This window comes from Homarus americanus, unplaced genomic scaffold, assembly GCF_018991925.1.
Source record: "Homarus americanus isolate GMGI-L3 unplaced genomic scaffold, GMGI_Hamer_2.0 scaffold39155, whole genome shotgun sequence".
NCBI classification, from domain to species: Eukaryota; Metazoa; Arthropoda; class Malacostraca; order Decapoda; family Nephropidae; genus Homarus; species Homarus americanus.
In genome coordinates this window covers 333,514-359,843 of record NW_024737042.1, presented here as the reverse complement: position 1 = coordinate 359,843, position 26,330 = coordinate 333,514, and the positions used below count along the sequence as shown (strand labels likewise).

General features: G+C 39.2%; 1 protein-coding gene across 7 annotated transcripts in view; it reads left to right on the top strand.

Annotated features, from left to right (window-relative positions):
• Positions 1-17,782, top strand: part of LOC121872552 (sodium/potassium/calcium exchanger Nckx30C-like) — a 143,277-nt gene extending 125,495 nt beyond the window's left edge. For all 7 annotated transcript variants that reach the window (XM_042375356.1, XM_042375355.1, XM_042375353.1 and 4 more), the window contains 5 exons: positions 9,244-9,385; positions 10,618-10,733; positions 11,992-12,128; positions 13,607-13,710; positions 17,444-17,782. In XM_042375356.1, the coding sequence (XP_042231290.1) occupies positions 9,244-9,385; positions 10,618-10,733; positions 11,992-12,128; positions 13,607-13,710; positions 17,444-17,622 (678 nt within the window). In that variant the 3' untranslated portion in view covers positions 17,623-17,782. The remainder of the gene's footprint in view (positions 1-9,243; positions 9,386-10,617; positions 10,734-11,991; positions 12,129-13,606; positions 13,711-17,443) is intronic.
• Positions 17,783-26,330: the final 8,548 nt, after the last annotated feature.

The window sequence follows — 26,330 nt, the reverse complement described above, 5'->3', positions numbered from 1 at the left end:
AGACAAGAAAACGGCTAACGTTATGTATTTTAAACTGAACTAAAATAAAAGAGAGCATTTATTATCTTCAGTTTTATGCCTATTGACCAAATTAGAACGAAAGGCATAAGTAATATGTCTGTTGAGAGTTTGGGATATGTCTTCTTCCGCAAAATATGAAAATAAACCTTGATTTAAGCCATCTATGTTGAACCTAGCAAGACAGTACATAGCCTGACCTGTATCGCTTCACTGTGAGACATCGAGACATGTTTTACGGTGGTATGTTAACCATAATTATTGCAGAGAACAATGAACGAAGGCTTGATCACCTCCATGTATTACACTGGAGTCTAACTACTGCACTTCCTTGTCCTCATCACATAATTGAACACTTGTTATGCTGGGCTTTAATTAATACGATCTTTGTTTTGTTCTTTTCGAATTATAAGTACATGAACCTGTGCCTCATAATAATATAATCACAAAACATCGAATAAATGATGCACAAATTCGGACGAGGGAAATATATCGAATACACGTGTTGAAGTAGTCCCCGAAGCTTAGTTATTCGAACAAATAAAAATATTTTGTTTTATGAGCTCAGAGATAGTTGAGGAGAGAGACCTCCAAGTGACCTTTCCCTCTCCTCCTCCCCTGAGAGCGGAGACTAATTGCATTACGGCCAGACTCCGCGAGCATTATGTGGACCACAACATAAGCCACACCCTCCTTTGGTCCAGCTCGGGGATGAGGCAAGATCTTCCGTATCCTAGTCAGCGTCACGTAGTATTAACAACAGCGTCTTTGTCATTGAAATGTGTTCCTTTATTTTTTTTTACTTCCTGCCTCCCATCATCCGCCAGGACGTGCGTGGTCTGCCGCTTCTGTATACTCATAATTTGGGTTTCTGACCACGACTTTTCCAAAACTTCAACGAATCTTACTTTATATTATTTATTACATATTTTATGAGTACATTAAGTAGAATGTTACTGTGTGTGTCAGAAGCTGTAAGAGGTACAGTTATTTACAGCTGTAGACCTGCCTCTCACCAAATGTTTGTATTTTTCATTGTTTCATTATCTACTTTGACCCGGGTTATGAAGTGCACACCGCCTTGTACTAAAGGTAAATAACTAAAGGTTTAGGAGTACACATTAATGAACTCCGGTTTAAACATCGAAGAAACATTTATGGAAAAGAGCATGTTATCTAACCTAACCTTTTATTTTCCTCTTTTACAACCAAATGTTTATCTTATCGTAATGTGAATGCATGAAGACTGTGAGTTGTACCTTCATTAAATCACTCTGGTGGAGGAACTCAGTGCTAATAATTATCTGTGGAAGTTCCTGTATATTGGTTGTTGTCTCCACCGTGTACTCTGCCCTCACTGTGTCAACTTCGACTCTCTCTCTCTCTCTCTCTCTCTCTCTCTCTCTCTCTCTCTCTCACTAAGGACTCACTTTGGTGTAAGTCTGTGTGTGTTTTGATGTGTTGGTTTGTCAGTGTTCCTGTAGCATCTTCTTGGGACCCCAGTTTCCCGCCTGTACACGTCGGCGTCAACATCACCACTACTGTACCAACTATAATGCCTTTCGGAGATTTTACCCTAAAAACGATAACATTTACTTGAAAGAAAAAAATCTCCGAAATGCGTGTTTAATGTGTACGTTCTCTCCAAGTGTAGTAATAAGCCATGTTGTCTCTTTCTTCGTCTTCATCTTTCATAAAGGCGCTTTTGCTGTAACTATATAATCAATGTAGAATCTTCGGAGGAAAATCTTCATACAAGAAGTATCATTCTCCTCCGTTTCCGCTCACCTATAAAATCAGCAGTGAGACAAACTGCCTTTACCTGCCCTTCGTTCTGTTTATATATTTATGTTGTAACGTAGTTTATGTTTGTGACGTCACTGAGGCGCCGTAGTTTATGTTTGTGACGTCACTGAGGCGCCGTAGTTTTTGTTTGTGACGTCACCGCCGCCATTAGATGCTTCTCTTAATGTTGCTTCTCACCTGCCCGACTCTCTGCACCAGCTGGGAGAGGTCGTTAGTGGTCGCAGGGGTAAGGTAAGCCAACTTGGTTTTTACATCTCTCATGTTCTGTTATTGACATTTATACTGTTGATTCTTGGAAACATTGATTTGTTTAGTATCCAAAACGTTCACTTCGGTTTGATATATTGATTCTATTGGCTTTTATCATTTATATCCTCTTGTGTAATATGATTCATTTCCATTTGAATGATAATCATAAGTCTATGTGGTGATATTCAGGGATTATCACTTCCCTTCGAGACTGAACAGTGCGCAGCAGCATCTTACTTTAGTTACCCTTGTAAGGTTCTCCATTTTCTGCCATAGTCGTTTTGTGCGGAAAAAATTAATGAAGCTTCCATAGTACAGTAGTTGGTGATAAAAACAAAATTCATGATTATAAGGCGATTTATTTCCACCTTATTTATAATTTAAGTTATTCATTGTTATGTAATGTTAGACATACATGTTAACAAAGAACACACATTCACTAGTAAACAATAATAATAATTCTGCGTCGTGACTTATTATTATTATTATTATTATTATTATTATTATTATTATTATTATTATTGTTATACCAGTGTCCCGCGTTTACAGGATTAATTATCGGTTTCGCTTAGAATTAAAAAATAGCTTTTACGTTTTCAAAGATTTTTTCCTTGTATAAAAACTGATAAACGTGGACGACGCCTCAACACGCTAGCTATTGAATACATCCACATATTGTAACTGTATCGTAGGTAGGGCGTGGGGGTGTAGGTGGGCGGCAGGAGGAGGGTGTAGGTGGGCGGCAGGAGGAGGGTGTAGGTGGGTGACAGGGGAGGGTGGTGGGTGACAGGAGGAGGGTGTGGGTGGGCGGCTTGGGAGGAGGGTGTAGGTGGGCGGCAGGGGAGGGTGTGGGTGGGTGACAGGAGGAGGGTGTGGTGGGTGTGCAGGAGGAGGGTGTAGTGGGCGGCAGGAGGAGGGTGTGGGGGTGGGCAGGGGGAGGGTGTAGGTGGGTGGCAGGAGGGGTGTGGGTGGGTAGGAGAGAGGGTGTAGGTGGGTGGCAGGAGGAGGGTGTAGGTGGGCGGCAGGGGTGTGGGTGGGTGGCTGGAGGAGGGTGTGAGTGGGTGGCTGGAGGAGGGTGTAGGTGGGCGACTGGAAGAGGGTGTAGTGGGTGGCAGGAGGGTGTACGTGGGTGACTGGAGGAGGGTGTGGGTGGGTGACTGGAGAAGGGTGTAGTGGGTGGCATGAGGAGGGTGTAGGTGGGTGACTGGAGGGAGGGTGTACGTGGGTGACTGGAGGAGGGTGCGTGGGTGACTGGAGGGAGGGTGTAGGTGGGTGACTGGAGGAGGTGTAGGTGGGTGACTGGAGGAGGGTGTAGGTGGGTGACTGGAGGAGGTGTGAGGAGGGAGGGTGTGGGTGACAGGGAAGAGGGTGTAGTGGGTGACAGGGAGGAGGGTGTAGTGGGTGGCAGGAGGAGGGTGTAGTGGGTGGGTTTCAGGATGAGTGAGAGGGTGGGTTGGTTTCAGGTGAGGTGAGAGAATCAATGGGTGGCGTCAGGAAGGGCTGGGTACAGGAAGAAAATCAAGTGTGATCCAGGAAGTGCGTGGGTGAGAGGCACCAGGAAGGAGATAAGTGTGTTTGTGGGTGGCAGATGAGCGAGGGCGTGGCCATCCTACGACCCACCACCACCACCCCCGCACCTCACCTCTCATCTCATCTCCTTTAAAGACGTCCAATCAACACACACTCACCATCTTCTTTCCTTCGCTTTTCCGTTTACTCAATTTATCGCTCATTCCTCATTCTCCATTAATTTTAGTCTTTAATTTATTTGATTTTTATGAGAATACAAAAAAAATAGGAAATGAAATAAAAATATTTATTTAATATCATTTTTGGTTCGTACCCCAGACAACATCTACACCACCACCATCCACCCCCGCATCCAAGGCTCGATAACTTTTTTTTAACTCCCTTCATTTATTGCAATTTTTTTTTAACCTTTCTTGTTACGTTTTGTTACTAATTTGATTATTTTCATTCGTAGAGGAATATGTGATAAAGGAGATAATTATAAAAGGAAATTTGTAGTAAGGTTTGCAAGAGGTGTTGCGAATCGTCTTACCTCAGGCTAGTCTCCGTTGCTGTCTCCCTCTCCTCCTTTCTCTCCCTTACCCACCCTCCTCACCTCTTTCTCTCTTTCCATTTCTCCACCCCCCTCTAACTCCTCTTCTCTCTCCTCCTATTCTTCTTCCTTCCCTCTTTCCCTCCCTCCTTTTATATTTCTCTTCTCTTTCCTCCAATACTCCCTCCTTTCCTTCCTCACCCCTCCTCCTTCATTTTGTCTTTCCTCTTCTTTCTTCCCCTTCCTTCCCCCCCCCATCTCCCTTTGTTCCCCCTTCCCTTCTTCTCTTTCCTCTCCCCCACTTCTTCAGCCGTTCGCCTGGCCTCACATACCCTTTTCCTCCGCCTCATCCTTCACTCCCATCTTCTTCGCCCCGTTTTTCCCCTCCCATCACCATTCCCTCTCCTATCCTTTCCTCCCGCCCTTCCCCTCTTCTTCACCCACCTTCTCCTCATTCCAACATTTCCCTTCCCCCTCAATTCCACCTTTCTCTTCCCTCCCTTCTCCCCTTTTCTCTATTCCTCTTCCCTCCACCGTCCCTCATCACTACCGTCACCATTGATTCTCTTCCGCTCATCTTATTCTCTCCCTCCTCTTACTTTTTGTTCTTAGTTTCTTTCTCAATTGTCTTTATCTCTTCTACCTTTTCTGTGTTTTTCGTCCAGTTCTCTTCTCTTTCTCATCGTCATTATATATCACGTTTCTTCCCTTTATCCTGTGTTTTCGTTCTTTTATACTATTGTGTGTATATCCCGTATCTCTTTTATTTTGGAATTTTTTTCTCTTTTTCCTCTCCTATTTACCAAATTTCCCTCGTCGATCCGGTATTTACAACTGAACATGCACGTGAACGCAAAAATAAAAGTCAGTCCGAAAACTAAGAACAATTCTAATGGATTAGTGAATATACAGTCCGATCTCTTGCCGGATATGTAAACAAAACAAAACACAGTTGGGCAGCCAAAGCGATTGAGCCTGGGATGATGACGTCACGTGTTTACATTACTTCACATTCTGACGTCACTACTGGATCTTTGTATTGTGAGATATGACGTAATTTTTGGAGTTTAGCTATTTAGATCCTGAGCTGTTAGGTCATTGTGGGATTACTTTTGCTTGCGAAGATAACAAAAAATAGAACAGAAAATATTGTGCATAGTGTAAATATACATTATATTTAGAAATACAAAAGCTCACACCATGTACGCATATAAATACAGTATACACAAGTAAATATACATGTATGAACTCTTTTAATCATGTACATACAGTACAGTATATTATGCCTTGGGCTTGTACTGAGTATCATTGTAGTTATATATATATATATATATATATATATATATATATATATATATATATATATATATATATATATATATATATATATATATATATATATATATATGTATATAATTCCTGTCAACAAAGACTAGAGTTAGTTTACGCACACTGCACCACTCGAAGTTGTCTTAGTAACACATAATGCGTTATTTACAGGTTATATATATATATATATATATATATATATATATATATATATATATATATATATATATATAATATAATATATATGTGTGTGTGTGTGTGTGTGTGTATACGTAACTGCTTTTATTTCATAATTCATCAGGAGTTGTGAATAGTCTTGGCAAGAAGTTGTAGTAATTGAATTTCTATCAATAACTTTTCAGTTATTAAGAATCTAGGGAGAAAAGACATTTTTATTTTCCAGTGTTTAGTAAGCTAGTTTATTATTAAAATACACAGAGAAAAGGTTCCGTCAGAGGAGTGAAAAGTTTATTAGGAAATTACTTGTAATTAGACTGTTGTCCTTAATAAATCCTGATACTTGAGACGGTGATGTAGACCTACACCTTGATCCTACTACAATTTCAGTAGCTAGTTTACTGTGCACCCCATATTCATCCTGTGAGCGGTCTGAGGTTAGATTCTTATGTTATTCAACGCATTATGATTCTCAAATACACCTTAATGAGCTTATGTGATTACACTGGGGTCGAGCCTCGGTGCAGTGTCGAGGTTTGGGCTCCGTCTTGAGGTGTGGCTTGAGTGAACCAGTCAGTCACGTCTCCAGTCTGAGGAAACTATAACGAGAGAAACTTACAGGATCGTAGACCTGGCCAGAGGAGACGACATTCCTGTTTTAGTGTTCGTACAGCAGCAGTATCAGTGGCCACAAGTTGACTCAGATAGCCAAGTTAACTACTGAAGTTGTCTCGTGTAGGTAATGGCAGCCCAGGTGTGCAGTATCTGTCAGGTCTGTCACTCAGAGACCCGCTCAACCATTAAAGACCACAGACAGGCACAGTTTTCACGGCGGTGCATAACATAGTGACCTGTCTAACAATCAGTTTACACTCTCAGTCATGGTTTTGACCTCATTCCCTTGTCCCGGTCGAGGTCAGTAAGTGACCTTTCCACTAAAAACTGACCTGTTGTGAAGAGGATCAACTTTGAACTTCACCCGTTAGTTCACTTTAACCTTCAGGTTCACAGCCTCTGATTAGTCTCTCCTCTGTGTAAGTACAGTACGTGTGTGTGTGTGTGTTACGCACAGAGCCTGGTACCATCGGAGACGCCCAGGTGACGTGTATATTTAATATTTTACTCCTTGTGTTTTGATTTCTTCTGTCGGCACAAATATAATGGTAGGCTCTGTGCTGAGGTAAGGTCCCCCCCCCCCCTCCCCAGTGGTAAGTGTTATCAAAATTACTATTATTTATATATTAATATACACGCCATTAAATCTTTATCGAGCACCATTATATTAGAGACTTAGTACTAACTACTTAAGTGCATTCCATGATCGCCAGAACGAAAAACAACAATAGTATTCTTTATAATTTTTACGTATTTATCAGGACATCAAAACTTCCCTTTCATATATCCCACCCAGCACAATTTTCTTCTAAAAAAAAATATATATATATATATATATATATATATATATATATATATATATATATATATATATATATATATATATATATATTAGTACCACATTTTATAAATATTTTAAGGTTAAAAGACACAACCTTGTTATGATAAAACAAGTTAAGTTATTAAATCATTCCCGTTACCTAACATTAAATATGTTATGACAAAATGGCTCCTTTCTTTTTCTTCAGGTTAAAATATAAAAAAATTTTATTCCTTTTTCTACTTTTGGCAAGAAAATTTTTCTTGGCATTGTTTTACAGACTACCAGGATACTCTTACAGGTTACCATGATACTCTTGCAGGTTACCATGGTACTCTTACAGGCTACCATGATACTCTTACAGGCTACCATGATACTCTTACAGGTTAACATGATACTCTTACAGGCTACCATGATACTCTTACAGGTTAACATGATAATCTTACAGGCTACCATGATACTCTTGCAGGTTACCATGATACTCTTACAGGTTACCATGATACTCTTACAGGCTACCATGATACTCTTGCAGGTTACCATGATACTCTTGCAGGTTACCATGATACTCTTACAGGCTACCATGATACTCTTACAGGCTACCATGATACTCTTACAGGTTACCATGGTACTCATCCAGGCTACCATGATACTCTTACAGGCTACCATGATACTCTTACAGGCTACCATGATACTCTTACAGGCTACCATGATACTCTTACAGGGTTACCATGATACTCATCCAGGCTACCATGGTACTCATCCAGGCTACCATGATACTCTTACAGGTTACCATGGTACTCATCCAGGCTACCATGATACTCTTACAGGCTACCATGATACTCTTACAGGCTACCATGATACTCTTACAGACTGCCATGGTACTCTTACAGGCTGCCATGGTTTTCCAGGCTACCATGGTACTCTTACAGGCCAACATGGTATTCATAAAGGTTAACAGGGTACTCTTAAGCGCCACCATGGCACTCCTACAGGCAGCCATGGTGCTTATGGCACCATTCCTGATTGTTGCACAGAATCAGCATGGCTGAAATAGACTCACACGCCTGCACTCAGCGATATGACTCTCTCTAAACATCGTGTTATCTCTATAGCTGTCTATCTCTTACTGTTATTCAATCGTTTTCGCTGTGTCCATAAATGCAGATTCTTAGATAAAAAAATGCCGAGATTTTGGATGGTATTATATTAACACCTAGGAAGTCTTTTTCGATGACCGTATATACTGTAAATTGGGGTTTTCTTCAGATTACTCCTTAAAACGCAAAAGGCGTCTTTGGTAAATAAGGATAACTTTTTGTGTCTCGTTATAATTTAAAGGAAATTATTCCATAAATGGTAAGATTTGCTGCTTCACGTAAGACGGCATTTTCTATCATAACCTAATCAAAGTTTACCTAATTTTGGTCAGGTATGGTTTGGTTATTATGATAGTGAAAAATTTATGAAATGAAACACAACAAATTTTACCTAATGCGAACTATTTTCTATTAAGATACAGCGAGAAAAACAAAGTTATATTTATTTGGTAAAAACGTCATTTACATTTTATGGCTCTATATATATACAGTATAATATCTCTCTCTCTCTCTCTCTCTCTCTCTCTCTCACACACCCCGTGCACAGTCCCTGTACAGCGATGCATGCACCACCGGCTGCAACTTGCAAGGATCACCACTTAGTTTGCACACTCATCTGCATATAAATCTAAGTTTAAGGAATCCCGTAGCCTTTAGAGTTGACATGTAACTCACGAGTGTCTCTATAGATTAAACCACCTACATCACAGTAAAACCTTAATTTGAAAAAAGCTGTAATTAGAGTCAAATTTAGAATGAAAAAAATAACTTGTAGTCCGCCAGCTTTTGTGATTTGTTGTTGATGACTGTTTTGGTTTGAGTGTTTGTGTCATACAATAGACATTTTTCAAGCACTTGCACATACGACCATCAGTTTGTTTTAGAGTAATTAAAGAAAAGGGAAACTCATATAACCAAGTTTTTGTGTTTGTTGTTTTTGTTTTGGTCCTGACTTAGAGAGGAAGATAAATCGAGCGAGCGGCTGTTCTGTCAAAAGGCGCCGTCACTAAAGGAGTTAATGTGGGTAGTGGCGTTGACTGATGTGCCCGAGTTGCGGCTATGTTTTGCAGGGTGATGGGGACGACGAGGATGAGACCAAGCCTATCGACCTCCGCTGGCCCGACACCTGCAGGAAGCGGATCACCTACATTGTGGTGGCCCCTCTCATCATCCCTCTCTGGATCACTCTGCCAGACACCAGAACTCCCAGAGGTCAGTCAGTGAGTCAGTCAGTAAGTCACCGTCAGTCATTCAGTAAGGTATTCATTCAGCCACCCAGTCTGCTAACCAATCAGTCAATTACTCTTTTTGATAATAGGGACCCTTTACTTTACTTCTCAGATAAGCCGTAAAACCTTCCATAGATTTGGTCTCAGAATGTAGGGCCGCAAGAGGTCGGTCATTGACAGCGGAGGACACAAGAAATAGTTCTTTGAGGAAAGAAACTGCAATAGTTAGTCTTAGGCTGTAAAGACCACAAGAGGTTTGTCTTGGTTGTAGAGACCACAAGATATTGGTCTTGGGTTGTACAGGTCAGTCAGAATTAGTCCATTTTATCTGTAGGAGACCATTTCTTTCCCCCTTCCAGGAGATCTGTCTAATGCTTAAATGGTCGTCAGAGATTGATTGTAGACTACAAAGGCCAAAGGAGGCTGGGTCTTAGGCTGCTAACACCAAAAAACACCAGGTGTTTTAAGGATACAGAGGTCAAGAGAGGCTATTAGTGTTAGGTCTTAAAATACAAAATGAATCCTACAACTCAGCATTGTTCAGGCAATCCTACAGAGATCTAAAATTAGCCCCTGAGACCAGAAACTCATAGTTTAAGATCACGAAGTGAATAATGAGTTCTATAGGCTTGATGGTCCATTGGGAACAATGTGGATACAGCACACTATATGCTAAGCTTTCGGTACATAACAAGAGCGAGACCGGCAGTGCACTCGACAGCCATCGCTTCCTCAACTGTCAAGTTACGTACCCATTTACAGGTGGATGGACTTGGGGTCCCCTGGGCGCGAAACAGCAACCCTTAGGGCAGGAGATGAGATATTTTATCAGGTAGAGATGATGTGATGGTGACAACCTAGGACCAACAGAAGGAAGTGTTAGGCCATTACACGATGTAGGTGAGAAGGTTATGAGGGAGTTGACAGTATTATTATAAGCCCAGGATCAGTCTCGTACATACAACTTGTTAAGGTCGAGTTAGTTATTAGTGGTTGATGATGTCATCAATAATGGTGCAGTGTTCGGTTTCCATGGTTGTTAAAATTCGTCTCGTTTTGGCTTCGCGTTGCAAAGTGCACTATATGTACAATATATCCATCAACACGATCTCTGAAGTAAACCTGTGACCCCTACTGTAATTCGGTGACCCCCGCTGTACCCGCGTGACCCCTGCTGTACCCCTGTAACATTCTCATTCTGCCTCTGGTCCTCAGGAAAGCGGTTCTTCTTCGTGACCTTCATAGGAAGTATCCTATGGATCGCCGCCTTCTCCTACCTGATGGTGTGGTGGGCGTCCCTTGTAGGAGAGGTGATCAACATCCCACCTGAGGTATAGGTCCTCTCTCTTTCATATACTGTACACACTATAGATCATTTCTTACTTGCTAATTATTGTAATTGATTATGATAATTAACTTTCCAATATTCGATAATATCAGATTAAAAACTTAAACGCCTTGCAATTGCAGTAAATTACTTTGGGAATAAATTTTAACCATACAGGAAAATGACTAGTACTAGTTGATATGAGAGCTGCAATAAAAAAAATCGTTAATATCAACCTTACCATGAAAATTATTGGTAATGGGAACATGACACTGAAAGTTGTTAGATAATGTCAACATGTAGACAGGGAGGACAGACTCACACCAAATTTATATCTCGCTATTCTGAGTAACTGGTCTACTTTAAACCCTTGTTGCATGGGTAAATAAATATTTATTCTGCATCCCCTTTGTAATCAAGGAAGATACAACGAGAAATTTAAACATTTAATCATATTTTTACTAGTAATGTTTTATATATAACTATTCATCATAATAATGTACAGTAACTCAAAAACGTATGTCCACACTGTGTGAAACATTATGAGACCACTGATGATAGATATTTCGAGGTAATTAATATAATGTTCGGTTACCAAATGTAGTAGGATCAGTAAGCCACGCACACCAACCCTCCCGGGACATCATCGGGACCCATCCTGGCAGATACTGTACTCGACATAATAAATTATCTTTTTTATGCTAAGTTATTTTTCATTTAATAATATACATAAAAATATATAATTTAATAAAGAGGACAGTGGGTGTTACTGACATCTGTGTGTATTGATTGGAGCTTGCTCGTAGGGAAATGGATTTATTGAAAGTATTCCTGACTTGGGCGATAAAAAAAATGACCTGTGCCTTAACATGTGCCAGTGTTCAAGTATGGGCTTAAATGAGCTTATGCTTGGTACTGCCACAACACACTCTGGCAGGTTGTTCCAAGAGTTCATAACTTTTGAGCCAAAGAAGTTAGCGTCTGACAGTTTTCTTTATTGGTCGCTTATTTGGCTTGAGGCTATGACCTCTAGTGGGGCGGCCATCCACTAACTCCAGGTATATACACTTGACTGAGTAATGCCCTTTGAAGTGCTTATAAGTTTCTATTAAATCGCCTCTTGCCCTTCTATAATATAAACTAGGCAAGTGAAGACGATGTAATCTCTTGATAAGTGAGTTGTCTGGGTGCCGGCGCCAGTGTGGTGACCATCCGACATATTATGTTGCAGGAGCTTAGTGCTGACATATTGAGTGTTGCAGGTGATGGGGCTGACGATCTTGGCGGCGGGTACATCGGTGCCTGACCTCATCACCTCCGTTATCGTGGCCAGGAAGGGCTTCGGAGACATGGCCGTGTCATCGTCCGTCGGCAGCAACCTGTTTGATGTGACCTGTGGGTAAGTCTCCTATCCTATCCTCTCCTCTATCTCTCCATTTCTGTCTTGCCTGTGTATAGGATCTCATTACCTGTATATTTTTCTACTTCTGTGTCTGTTTTGATAAGTTTTTAGGAAACCCGAATTTCTCAAAAAAAGACGTCAAAAGTAAACAAAAAAGGCATAAACACAACTAACATTTAGCAATTTTGAAATCAATACAGTGGTGTAATAAGCACATTTCAAGGCGTTGTATTTACCACTTGTCTTGTTCCCACCTTGATCACCTCTTTTAATACACGAATATAAAACATAATTAGTCACATGAATAACTAAGACGGAGTGGAATGGAGAACAAGTGAGAATGTCAGGCTAAGAGGTTATTTAAAGATATTAAACAATAATGACAATATTCACTTTACTTATCCTTAGTTGCAACAAGGAAAGGTGTCCCTGTTTCACGGTAAATATTTTCATTACCAGACCTCGACAGGATTGGGTCCTGCCAGAAATGCGACTGGAATCATATGGACAATAATAAACGTATACACACGTTAAGAGTTAATGAAGCTGGATCATTTATTTTTCAACTTTATACAAGATTCCTACAGTTATTAATACAATAATTCACTTATACAGTCATTCCCAGTCACACTACAACCTAAATATAACAATAGTGTAACAGTTACTTGGGACTTAGCAGTTAGTTCACTGCAGTCACTGTAAATTTAAACATGCCCTGTAATCTCGGACTAAACAATGGTAATTTTCAGTGTTCACTCACTCTACTGGTCAGTGTTCAAACCTTGTGGTTTTCAATGTTCACGACCGGCCCCGGGTATTGAAGTGTAATGACAATTTCAACCAGTAAGTGGTTTAAGACGTCACACCAAACTGTCCAATATGAGTATTATTCACTGTTCACAGCCCTGAAAAAATGCTGAGACACCTCCCGCTGGAGAGCCGACAGCAATCTGCGAAACTGTGAGGCGGGTAGAGGGTTGTTCTGTATATAGTAGACAGCGGGCAACCTTCTTCTGTCTTCCTCTTGTTGGATGCTGTTACACGTATGTAAACAAGGAGTGAGTAGCTGACATATGTCTGAAAGCTGGTCAGGAAGGTTTTCTCATGATAATAAACAGTCAGCCTCTTTGTTTCTCGAAAACAGCACTAATCGGCGTGTGAACCGGGCGGGATGACGGGAGTACACAGGGAAGCTCTTCCCCCATCGGTGTCTCTGGCCGCACTCTACCTCCCAGAATTTTGACAAATGTATTAAATTCGATAATTGCCGCACAGCGTAACACAAAAAGAATATAATTAATTTTAATTAAATTCAAGTCATGATGGAGAGACAGGAGAGAATTATTATCAGACTCACACCAGACACGGAGAGACCAAGAGAAAGGGATGACTTTAATGGCGGTGGTGCCTAGAGAAAGAGATAGATTTAAATGCAGTAAGTAAGGTGTATTTATGTGTGTATGTATGTATTGCAGGCTGCCCATCCCCTGGCTACTGTTTGCCTTGGTGCAGGTAATCAAGAACGTTCTCAATGACGTCGAGAATCCAGCTAGTATTGACCCCATCGTTGTCAACTCAGGTAAGGCAGCAGAGTGACTCATAAGACAGTAAAACGACTCACAAGACAGCAGATTAACTCATATGACAGCAGATTAGCTCATAAGACAGCCGATTAGCTCACAAAACAACAGATTAGCTCAACTGACAGCAGATTAGCTCATAAGACAGCAGATTAGCTCATATGACAGCAGATTAGCTCATAAGACAGCAGATTAGCTCACAGGACAGCATATTAGCTCATAGTATATACCATAGCCCTAAAAAGCATATATCTCATAAAACATCATACTCGTTCACAGGCTGGACAGGTGTAGCAATTTCAGATTCCCCTTCTGGTAATTTTAACATAGTTTCAAAGTACCGGGGGTATGTGGTTCAATATAACCTGGGGGTAATAAAAACTTAGCTTCAAACTCTTCCCCCTAGTCACTGGGGACCTTTTGCTCATCCAGGTATTTACAGAATAGGATCTTAGGTGGCTCAGCAAGCTCTTTGTACAACTCTCTTAGCACTCTCGGATGCACTGTGTCAGGGCCAGGGCTCTTATGAACCTTTTGTTCAAAAGACAACATATTAGCTCATAAGACAATATATTAGCTCATAAGACAACAGATTGTATCAAAGGACAACAGATTGCCTTACTGTATAAGGCGACAGATTGAATGAATCATGATGATTCATAAGAATGCAGTGTGATTCGTTAAACGACAGACAAGCTCAAAAGACGGGATGAGGGAGGAGATGAGGGGTATCCAATGGCCTGACTCACTAAGGTATAAGAATGCAGACACCACACTAAATATCATAGCCAGTAAAGTGAACCATTTGATCGATAAATATGTAACTAAGACCAAACCCAATGCCCCCAGGAATACAAGGAGACCGCAACACATGAACCATGCTGCGGTCAGCAAAGTTAAAAAGAAAACCCAGAAATTCAAGATGTGGGTTAGGAGAAATGATGAGCAGGACAGGAGGATGTATGCCAGACCCAGGAACCGCGCAAAGTCAGAGTGTAGAAGAGCTGAAAAAGAGTTCCAGAGGCGGATTGCAAGTGAGGTCGTCAAACCCAAAAGCGTTTTACCACTACGCAAAGTCGAAATTAAAAGCGAGAGTAAGTGTTTCGGACCTAAGGCGTGAAGATGGTAGTTACGCTGTTTCTGACCAGTACAAGGCGAAGGCGTTGCACAGTTTCTCTTTCTCGGTGTTCACAAGTGAGGATGTGAACAATCTCCCTGAGTTTGAGGACAAGCGTTTCTGCACAGCGCTGACCCACATTGTGTTCTCAGAAGAGATTATAAGAAATAAATTGTCAAAGCTAAAGGTTCATGAGAGTCCTGGCCCTAACATGGTGCATCCCAGAGTACTAAGAGAGTTGTGCAAAGAGCTTGCTGAGCCCCTGGAGATCCTGTTCTGTAAATGCCTGGGTGAGCAAGGGGTCCCCAGTGATTGGAAAATGGCTTATGTGAGTCGTATTTTCAAGAAGGGCGATCATCACTCCACGAATAATTATAGACCAGTGAGCCTGATCAGCATAGTATTCAAAGTACTTGAGAGTATTATCAGAGATGTCATGATGGAACATCTACTACAAAACAACCTTGTAAATGCCAGGACGCTCCTCTTTAACATATTTACTTGAGATACTGGACACTTGGACCCAAATTCTGGAACAGGGTGGCAATGTCAACAATACATACTTACATTTTACCAGGGCTTTCAACAGCGTACCCAATGAAAGGCTGTGAATTAAACTGGAAGGGTAAGGGATTCTGGAAAGTTTCCAAGCATGGATCGGAGACTTTCTCTACGATCACAAGCAGTGTGTGGTGATTAATGGTACGAAATCGTCATGTGTACCTGTGACAAGCGGGGAACCACAGGGCAGTGTATTGGGCCCGCTGTTGTTTGTTTGTTTCATAAATGACATGCCAGAAGCTATACACTCCTCCATACAAATGTTTGTGGACAATGCCAAGTTATTCAAGGAAATTAAGAACCAAACAGACTGTGAAGAGCTGCAGAAATATCTCTGTGAGCTCCAAGAATGGTCGAAGAAATGGCTGCTAAGATTGAATGTCACGAAGTATAAGAGGACTCACCCTGGATGCACCAACGGTAAGGAGGCGTATCACATGTCCCAGCGGGACAAAAAAACTGCATTAATAAAGACTGAATGCGAAAAGGACCTGGGTGTGTATGTTGACGATGAACTGAAGTTCTCGGGCCATTGTGAGAAGAAGGTGAATCATGCAACTAAATTATTAGGTCTTCTAAAAGTCGTTCAGATGTCTAGACGGTCCGTCCCTCGTAACGATCTTCAAGTGTGAGGTGCTTTCCCGCCTGAAGTACTGTCACCTTGTCTGGTCCCCAAGATAAGCTAGGGACTGTCAGTTAATTGAAAATGTCCAAAGGAGGGCCACCAGACTGGTGCCTGCACTTCAACACCTCAGCTATCCAGAGAGATTAGAGCGCCTGCAACTGCCTAGCCTATACTACAGACGGGCAAAGGGGGACTTAATTGAGGTGTATAAAAATCTCAAAGGGCACTACGAGTGTCCTATACCTGGAGCTGGTGGACGCTCGCCCCACTGGGGATCACAGCTCGAGGTTGAAGAAGCTGCAAGTCCAGAAAACTGTGAAGGCAAACATTTCAAAGTGAGAGTTGTGGACTCTTGGAACAACCTTCCGGAGAGTGTTGCGACGGCACAGAGTGTGAGCTGTTTCAAGACCAGACTTGACCAGCACTGGAACAGATTCAGATACATTCAGGAGCCAGTGCATGCCCAGTACTTGCCAACAGTGTGTAACAGAGACGTGACCGATCACCCAAGTGGCTAACGAGCCGATCAGTGGCGAAGACGATAAAAGAGAAAGAGAAAAGATAAGACTGACTTGTAAGACATGAGGATGACTCCTGTGACAGCTGACTAACTCATAAGACACTGACTGATTTTCAGGACAGCAGAGTGACTCATAAAGCAGCAGAATCTCTCATAAGACAGCTTGCTAAGTCCGGTAAAGCAGCAGGCTGACCCAGATAAAATGGCAGACTTGTTCAGATAAAACAAAAGATTGAATCACATGAAATAGCAGTCTGTTTCAAATTAAACATTAAAATTACTCCAGGGAGTGTGTACAAAATTATCACCTAACTTAAAGTGTCAGTTTGTAATACTGTACATTGCATCTGTAAAATTCCATTAATCACAACAGTTGAATTAACTTCATTAAAATGTAAAGTTCTCATTTAAGAAATAAAATTAATTTCCAATGTTGATACAACACAATGTAAACTAAGGCTTTTTCAGTACACTAGTTGTCAATGTGGCCAACACTGCACTCAGTCATCTTCACCTCTCCATCTGTGCTGTTAGATACAGATACCCATTCACATTTGGTTGTCTGGGGGAACCCAGGTGTGAACCAGTGTCCCTCAATCTAACCTTACTCATGGATATCCCCTCTCTTCCTAGACACATTATGACAAACTCTTAACATAACCAGACCTAGCCTAACTCATCCTAGCTTAATATTGCTGTATCTTCAGAATGTCTTGTAACCTCTCCCATACCAATTTAACTTACTACATCAAACATTGAGTAATCTACATATATTTTATATCCTTAGGATATATGACACCTTAAACTAGCCTAATCCACACTTTTTCTGTTTCTTTTAGATGTCGAGCAACCTGACCTATCCTAATCTGTATTTTTCATCATAGATAATATCCTGTATTTTTTTTACAGGTGGGATGGCGTGCTCCATCATGATGCTGTTCTGTATGCTCATGTTCGTGATCATCTCCATCGCCTGTTCCAAGTGGAAGATGAATAAGGGCCTTGGCACCACTATGTTCGTCCTCTACTTCATCTTTGTGGTGATGTCTCTATTATTCGAGTATGAGTTTTTCTCATGCCCTATTTAAGAGAGCCAGAAGCCAGCTATTTATGTTATGTTTATGTGGTGTAACAGGACCTTCAAAGTCTTCTCCAGATGCTTACATAAAGCATCTCTTAAGAACAGATGGTGACATGATCTGTACAGGACCTCTCTGTAACCTCTACAATTCTTGGGGGTTCTTTTGTTTTTGACAAACCTCGGTTTATATTGAGGTTTCTTTGCCATAATTATTTTGTTTACTCCAGCTGAGGTTTCCTCCCAAAAACTTTAATTGACCTCAGTCTTGAGGCCCTCCGTTCCCAGCAAACCTCAGTATCCAGGTAGATGTAGCCCTTCTGCTGCCATAGATGATGCTCCATGATATGCTTCCTTAGTCTGTCATAGAGCACTATCCTCAAGGAGCATATGCATGCCCCCTTTTTAACAAGAAATTAATGCTAACTCGGTGGTGCACAATGAATTTGAAGCCTTTTGTAGCCTCCGTTGCATATACTGAAGACTGTTAACTTTGTACTCGTGTATATAAAATAATTATGTGGATAATGTGTATGTTGACATCATTTTAAGATGAGACCTATTGAAGGGAAAATAGGAGAAATAGGGGAGATCATTAAGTTACTCGTGACGAGCGACACAGACTCCGTGGTACCTCACACACCTCTAATGTCGTCTCCCCCCCCCCTCCCCGGTCTCCTTTTCCATTTACTTTTGCACAAATCCACATGAATATATTAATCCAAACTTACATACAAGCATAAAACATACACACCATTATACATCCACACACAGTCAGTTGAGCTCTTGTTATTCAAGCTCTTCACTGTCTGATACCGTAAAATAAAAAAAATAATAACTGGAACTAGTCTCACTTTCTTGTTCCAATTGGGGTTAGTCTTCTATCTGAATTCTATGTTCAGAAGGAACAATGAACAATTGTAAAATAAATTGAAAAAAGAAACTTGAAAACTTTTGGGAAGTCATGAAAAGAAAAATGTCTTATAAACAGCTTTGAAAAGTAGTTGAAATATTCAAGGAGAATATACCTATATGTACTTGATTGTTTTTTGCATATCTACAAACAGCAAGTACTGAAATTATTTTTACTCAATCGCATAAGCCTTCATTAACTTCCCTTATTGTACTTTAACTTTTTAACTGTAACAAATATCCATAACTTGTATGGGACTTTTATTGTTATTTTTTAAATTTCTTATGTTAAATGTTGACATATATTTTAATGTTTTCTAAAACCTTTATTTTTGCTTTAGATGTTACGTGACTTGTAAAGGTGTAAACCACACTTACATTAAGAGAAACAGCTGGGCCAAGTCCCTATTTTCTAAGTTGTGTGTGACTGGGTCAGTCCACCTGTCAGTTTGCACCTATCCTTTCTCTCCTTCCTCACCACCTTTGTCTAAATTTCCTGAATTTAGGAGTTTCTTGGTTATCAATTATGAGCATCTACCATGTTTACGATCCTCAGCTCTTGTATAGTGATTCATTAGATTATATTGCCTTGCAAGGATTATAATTTAAAGTCTCAAGGCTTTTACAGTGACAAACACAAGCTATTGCCTTGAAATATGGTTTTGTTTTTATCTGTAGTGTATTTGCAGTGCTGTAGTCGTGTCAATGTTACGATATCGATGATATACCATCACTTTTTTATATTATTTTGAGGTAAGATCTCATCTACTCGCAGAACAAGTTTGAGAAATGATGGCATAAAGATTAAGATGGTTGCCGAAGATTGTAATCTGTGATATTCACGCCCTAAGCATCACCGTATCCACCACCACTACCGCCACCACCACCACCACCATCATTCCTCAAACGCTTGCTCGTCGATTGGCTGCAGTAGACCTTAATGTGACTGGGTTGGGACTAGTCCTGTTTGTCCGGGAGAGTAACCGTTCATACCACTGAAACTTTCTTCCCTATCAAGTTTATGGTTAATCCCGATGCTCGTGGCCTAAAGTGTACTTGTGAACAGATAAGGGATTATAAGCCATTGATAGGTGCTGAATATGGTTTATAAGTTCTCAGATGATGATAGCCACATCAAGATAACTTTCAGGATAGCCCATCTTCAGCTTGTAATTCCTCATCCTTGAATTATTTTGCAGCTACAGTAAGTTAAGACTATATGAAGTAGAGCAGCTTCTTGTAGCTTTCAGTTCAGCACAGGTCTCAGCCCAGTCACTACGATGATTTCTGCCAACCCCTCGTTACATCTAAGGTCCCCTAAGTTAGCTACTAGATCACGCACACAGCAATAATACACGGCATTTGTATTTGGAAAACGTTAGGACTGGATGTCATTTTATAGCCACATTCTAATGTTGTTTTGATGAAAAGTCTAGTTTGCATATATATCATCTTTGCGTTGTTAATGTATATAATATATTGATATAAACTATGTAAGGAAATCATTTATGTAAACTTGAACCAAAGATATATAATTAAGAAGGGGTCTCACTGTTTATGTAAGGCCAGGTTACGATTTCCTCTTTATCTGAGCTATCTTCATTGTTTCTTCTTAGAAAGCCACTTGAAAAGTTTGGCTCATTATTATATACTGTACTTGTGATTTAGTAATTATAAAAGAAAATAACTGAATGTTTTAAACGTGTTTCCCACTGTCTCAGTGGTGTACATGACCTCGTCGAGGATTATATTTCGTTGTTTAGGATATTTTCGGGATCCAGACTGATTTGTCATACAACTTTGAGACTGTTATCTTTATAAGAGAAACGTATACTCATCCCTTCTGTAATTAAGTCTCCAAACATCATTCATAATGTATAATTGTCACTGTCTTAATTCCTCATCAGTTCTTTACACTCTCCATTGTGTAACCTGGAAGGTGTTAGATATAAATATACAGTATATACACACACACACACACACACACATATATATATATATATATATATATATATATATATATATATATATATATATATATATATATATATATATATATATATATATATATATATATATATATATATATATATATATATATATATATATATATATATATATATATATATATATATAAAAAGAAAAGAAAAACACGAAGTTCCCAAGCGCTTTCGTGTAATTCACATCTTCGTGTTTTCTTCTTTCCTTGTGGTTATCAATATACCTAGATCACCGCACCTACAGTGATTTACTTGCATATATATATATATATATATATATATATATATATATATATATATATATATATATATATATATATATATATATATATATATATATATATATATATATATAAGACAGTCTTTGATATGGTGGTTGTAGTCAGGTGTTGTAATTAAGAATCTGTTGAGAAACAAATTTAAGGTGTTTGATGGGAAATATGTTTGTATTTCCATCTAAAGAATACTGAAAAACTCATTGGATGTGTTTCCAAAGTAGATTCTTGATCAGAAAATTTAGTTCATCATTGACATTATAAACCCTCAATGAATGGCTGAACCAGCTAGCCAATCAAGTACCTCTGATGTCATTATCCAGATAATTAACTACATCAGTGATTGGCTAAGTTAGTCATCCAGTCAGGTGCCCACGACTTCATTACACAGATGACAGACTTTTATCATATCTAGAATTCGCTTTCTAAACACTACTTCTGTTAGAACTGTACAGTATTCAGAGAAGTTGGACAAACAAGAGATTGAGAACATTTTTTTAAAGTTCAGGAAGATTCTGGTAATAATTTTTTCTGTAATAATATTACCTCAAGCCCTGCATCTCCCCAGTGCACGAAGCATAATGGGGAGAAGCTTTGAACTGTTTTTTGATGTTATTTATCTTGTTTTATAAATACTCCCTGGTAAAGACGCCACCAAGTTTGTGGTTTAACACGTGGTTTTGTGGTTTATAAAAGCATTAGTTTAGGTATTTAGATCAACTTGTAATCAAATGTAGGACCATGTATCACCAGAGGCTTTTTGCATTCACTTTCTTCAGTGACCTGTAACTGTATACTGCCTTATGCTACTCTCCTCTCTGTTGCTGGCCTCCCTACCGTGGCACCCAGGTGACTTGTGCAGTTATACTCAAAACCCCACAAACAAACTTTGGGTGACAAATTTTAGGGTCAGTTTTGTGTGTGCCGGATAGAATCCCATCACTGTGGCCAGGGATTTTTTCTTTTCAATATAATCAAAGCTTTTTACCAATACAATGTTTTTAGAACCGCTAAGCTATTTTCAAGTTTTATAGAAATTGTGAGGTGCTTCTGAGATTAAAGAGAGAGATATTCCTTGGCTGACGCCATCACAACAGAAGGAACCCCCTTAAGGAGTAGAGACAGTTCGTAAAGGAAGAAGCAAGATGGCTATGGTTTCTACCTTGGCTTTTGTATCTTCCAGATTACCATAATCCTACAAATTAGCTATCATGAATAAATGTGTCTGTTTCGGTGATCATTTAATTTCTTTCATACTATACTGTACATATTATTATCCCTAACCATGTATTATATTACAGAGATGATACAACTATGCGTCCGATGTGACACATAATGTTTTGTAAGTACCTGTACGCACTGAAAATGAAGCCGTTAACTGAGGAATGTGTGTAACTGTACAAGACACTGGGAATCACCATTTTCTCCGACAAAATATTTATAATTTTTGCGATACTGTTAGGCAGATGTTACGGAGGTACAGGTGTTGGGTTGAGGCAGGTATAAGGTCAAGAACCATTAGACCAAGACATGCTAGGCCAAGACCAGTGCCCTGAATTACTCCTGCATCTTAGGTTAGTTTGATGGCTCATTGGGTGCATAAAATCAGATAATGAATGATTCAAGATACTGAAACTCTTCTAACTGTAATGTTTCACAGTGACATCACTTTTGTTTAATTTTTTAAGTGATTTTGTAATGAGAAATTACTAAAGTTCTTGAGCCGTCAGCTGTTACTGAGAAGCATTAGGTAATTTAAGACAATGCTGTTTAACCATGGTCTTATAAAATACATTTATTGTATGCCGTTGTTATGTGGTTCAAACCCTGCACTTTTGGAGATTTTTTAGAATTATATTTAAAGGGATAATAAAGCAACAGAAATTTTGATATTACAGTGTATTTTCAAATTGTATAATAGGAATACAGTACATTTTATCAGTTAAACATCAGATGTCCTCTTTTGAATTTAAATGTAGTATATTGACAAAATCCTTACCAAAAGGGGTTTGTACGGTTTTTTTTTATTTATATATATAAATATATATTTTTTTTTAGAAGAAAGCAAATGTTATAAGAAATGAGAGTTTGTAAGAGGAGTTCCATAAGAATCACAACCCTGATGAACAGTCTTGTGGGGCTTCTCTGCCGTGTTCATAATCCCTATTCACTTTACATATGAACCAGTATGGCGGGCCTACTGGATAGACTTCCTTTTTAACATCTATTCTGCATGACGTATTGTGGGTGTTACATTATGCTTACGAGTGCATGGACTTAGCGCGCACTGGAAGTTAATATCCATTTTGATATTCATCTCTTTTGCGGTTGTCAGGTAAGCGCGAAAATGCCTTTTCATTGAACATTCTAGTCCTGATAATGATCTGCCTATATTATATGTTTTAAAAACTTGGTGGACCCAAAAGTTATGCGTGGAATGCATTTTTTTTTTAACAAAGATTATATCAATAATTTTTTTACAGCCGCGATATATTCATGATTAAAATAATATTCTAACATATTGATTAGACGATAAGAGTATCATAAAGTATAAAAGAAAAGAGTTCTACTCAGACTTTTGGGATCCATTACCTTCGCTGCCTCTCCAATGGGACTGGAAGCTCATTTTCTTGTTGTAACTTGTTGTCTCTTGTGGACTTTGTGATGTTTTGTTTACAATTCACTCTTGATGTTTAAACAGTCTTTAAAATGGTTGATAGAGCAAGAGTTTTAACAACTCTATAAATTTACATATGGTATAATATAAATGCATAAGCTCTGCAGCAGACCCGATTAGAAACATTCAACCATTGTAGACTTTTACAGTATCTTCTTCCTCCTTGGATTTTCTATATTTCATTATATTTCAGATATCTAAGAATACATGCCACAAATGCCATATCATGTCAGATATATAGCATTTATTAGCTTTGTTTTACTTATTTATTTATTTTTTTTGAAAAATTGGTTGCAATTCTGTGTGACTCATTAAATAGTTACGTTGTATTTGGGATAAAGCTCTGGGTTTTCCAGTTGGCAAACTGCGCCTATGGTTGTACTGCGGTGTTTTTTTACATATCACCAAACAAATTATTCAGTACCTAATAGAAATCAAATACATAGTTAACAAAAGAGTATATATGCTACTAGTGGATAAGATAAACTTATATAACCATAAGTATCTCTGGCAAAATCCTGAGGTGACAGTTATTAGAATTCTTTAATTTTTTATCAAGTGCAGTAACTGTAATTACATGGCTCTAATGTCATTGGACTTTATATTTTCTTTTATTTGGCCAGTTAGGTGATGATTCTTTCAGAAAGTCTTTAAACCAATTGGCCTTGGTATTTTTTTCATCAACGAATGATATGATGCGTTGATGCTTTCAGTCTTTATTTTTTCTTGTGGCTGTATAAGGGAATGAGCCTTACGAAGCTCCTTTTCAAGGTTGTAGTTCTTCAGAAATATTATCATAGTGTTTTGTATGTAGGTTTAGTGATGGTCATTTGTTTACCTTGGTGAAGCTTAAGGCTGTGTTGAGAATGAGACGGTATGATGATGATGTTATGAGAATTGAAGGAGTAATGCTTTGAGATGGTGATGTTACAAGACTTTAGGGAGTAATAATGCTGTATAATGATGATAATATTGTTATGCAGTTTGAAGGAGGAACACAGTGTGATGGTGGTGATGACAATGACGATATGAAGCTTTGGGGAGTAATACATTGTGAAGGTGAATATGTTATGTGATTTTAGGAAGTAGCGCAATATGACAGCGTGAAGATGCTTCGATGCTTGAAGGGGTAATATAGTGTAACAGTAACGATGATGGTCTTACAAGGCTAGTGGGAATAACATAATGTCTAGATCAATCCTTTGAGCACTTTGAGAAAATAATCTGTCCTAGCAGATATTGGTTACATTTTGTCAGATTACATCTGTCAGTCGTGCAGTTGCTGCACCAAATGCCACTCCAGATAAGATGCCAAGTGCATGGTAGCTCTGCTGCAAAAGCTAACAACATTTTTGATAGAACCTGAAGTAATGTGTCAGCTAGGATGTTGATAACAGTGGGTTTACCAGCAAGTTGCAGTTGTTACAGCTACTAGTGTTTCAGTAATTGTGCCTAGTAACATTATGTAACATTACATCTACTAGCACTTTTAAATTTGCTATGCTTGAAAAAAATGACCCTCGTGTATATAAATACAAGTGACTCTTCCATATCGTTTAAAATATTTTCATCTACTGATAAACTAAAATCTTTCGACATGATTATCCTTTGACACTTCCAGACCTAAAATGATTATATCTTTTGGTATACCATCCTCCCTGACATCCTCTGCCACATTTGCAACTACTAAGATACTTATATCTTCAGACATAACCAAATCATCTGATATAAATGTACCCCTTGACAAATTCATGCATGTACTACTCATATATCCAGATATTCGAAGTTAACATATTCCTGACTTCCAGAGTTTCTATATATTCCAGACACATAAAACCTTAATATCTTCTACCACAAACAACTTCCCTTAGTTAAGACTCATAACATTCCTTGTTAAGTACCTGACACTCGTACATCTATTAGCACAAGGTGTGATAGCAAATGGTCTGACAGTTATAATTAAGAGGTTCGCCACAGTTGGTTAGGATGGGGTTGTGGTTCCTGGTTCAGTAACTACCCGGACAGCTTCTGGATTTTCAAAGCTTCGTATGTTAATTTTTATCCCCGTCAATGAGACAAAAGAACGCTTTTGTTCACTGTAGAGTCTGGTGCAATTTCTAAATTTCCGTGCCATTTTGGCTGCAATCTTTGTACTTTAGCTTAATTGAGTCACTTGGGTGCATTGTTATGTGTCCAGTTAGAGGAGAGAACAAGCATACGAATCATTGAGTATCTGGCCGGGTCACTTGGTGTTACTGTTGGTAAGTGATCAATGTATCTGGGACAGAATTTAACACTGGCCATTTTCAATAGAGTAGTGTATGGGTAAGAAACGGCATTAAAGATAAACCGAGTCTAAAAAATAATTTTATTAAGCAAAATACTAATATAGAAAGTATTCACAGTCCTATATAAGTAAATGTGCGATTTCTAGTAAAGATAAAAATTAAGACATATTTTTTATATAATTTTGGTTTCTTCACTGCTAAAGTTCTTCTTTTCTTGTAAGAGTCTAGATTTCATGTTCTATGCCTCATAATACTGGTTGTGGCAGCTCCAGATATTTTTCACCCCTATAGCGGTACTCAACACTTCTGTTCATCATGTCTTCATCAAAACCAAAAACTCCCTTAAGACATTTCTCAAAGCTGTGTGCCAAGCTGATTCAGAAGCTAAGGATCAAATTTTTGTTTTCCTCAAGCAGAGTAGAAATTAGCGAAAGGTATGGTTCGGCGGCCGATCCTTGCGACCCAGGTTAAATTTGAATTACATTTGGAACTGGCAGGGGCGGATCCAGGAATATCAAAAGGGGGGGTCCAAGAAGTTGTGGGTGGGGGAACATGGCGAGCGCAGC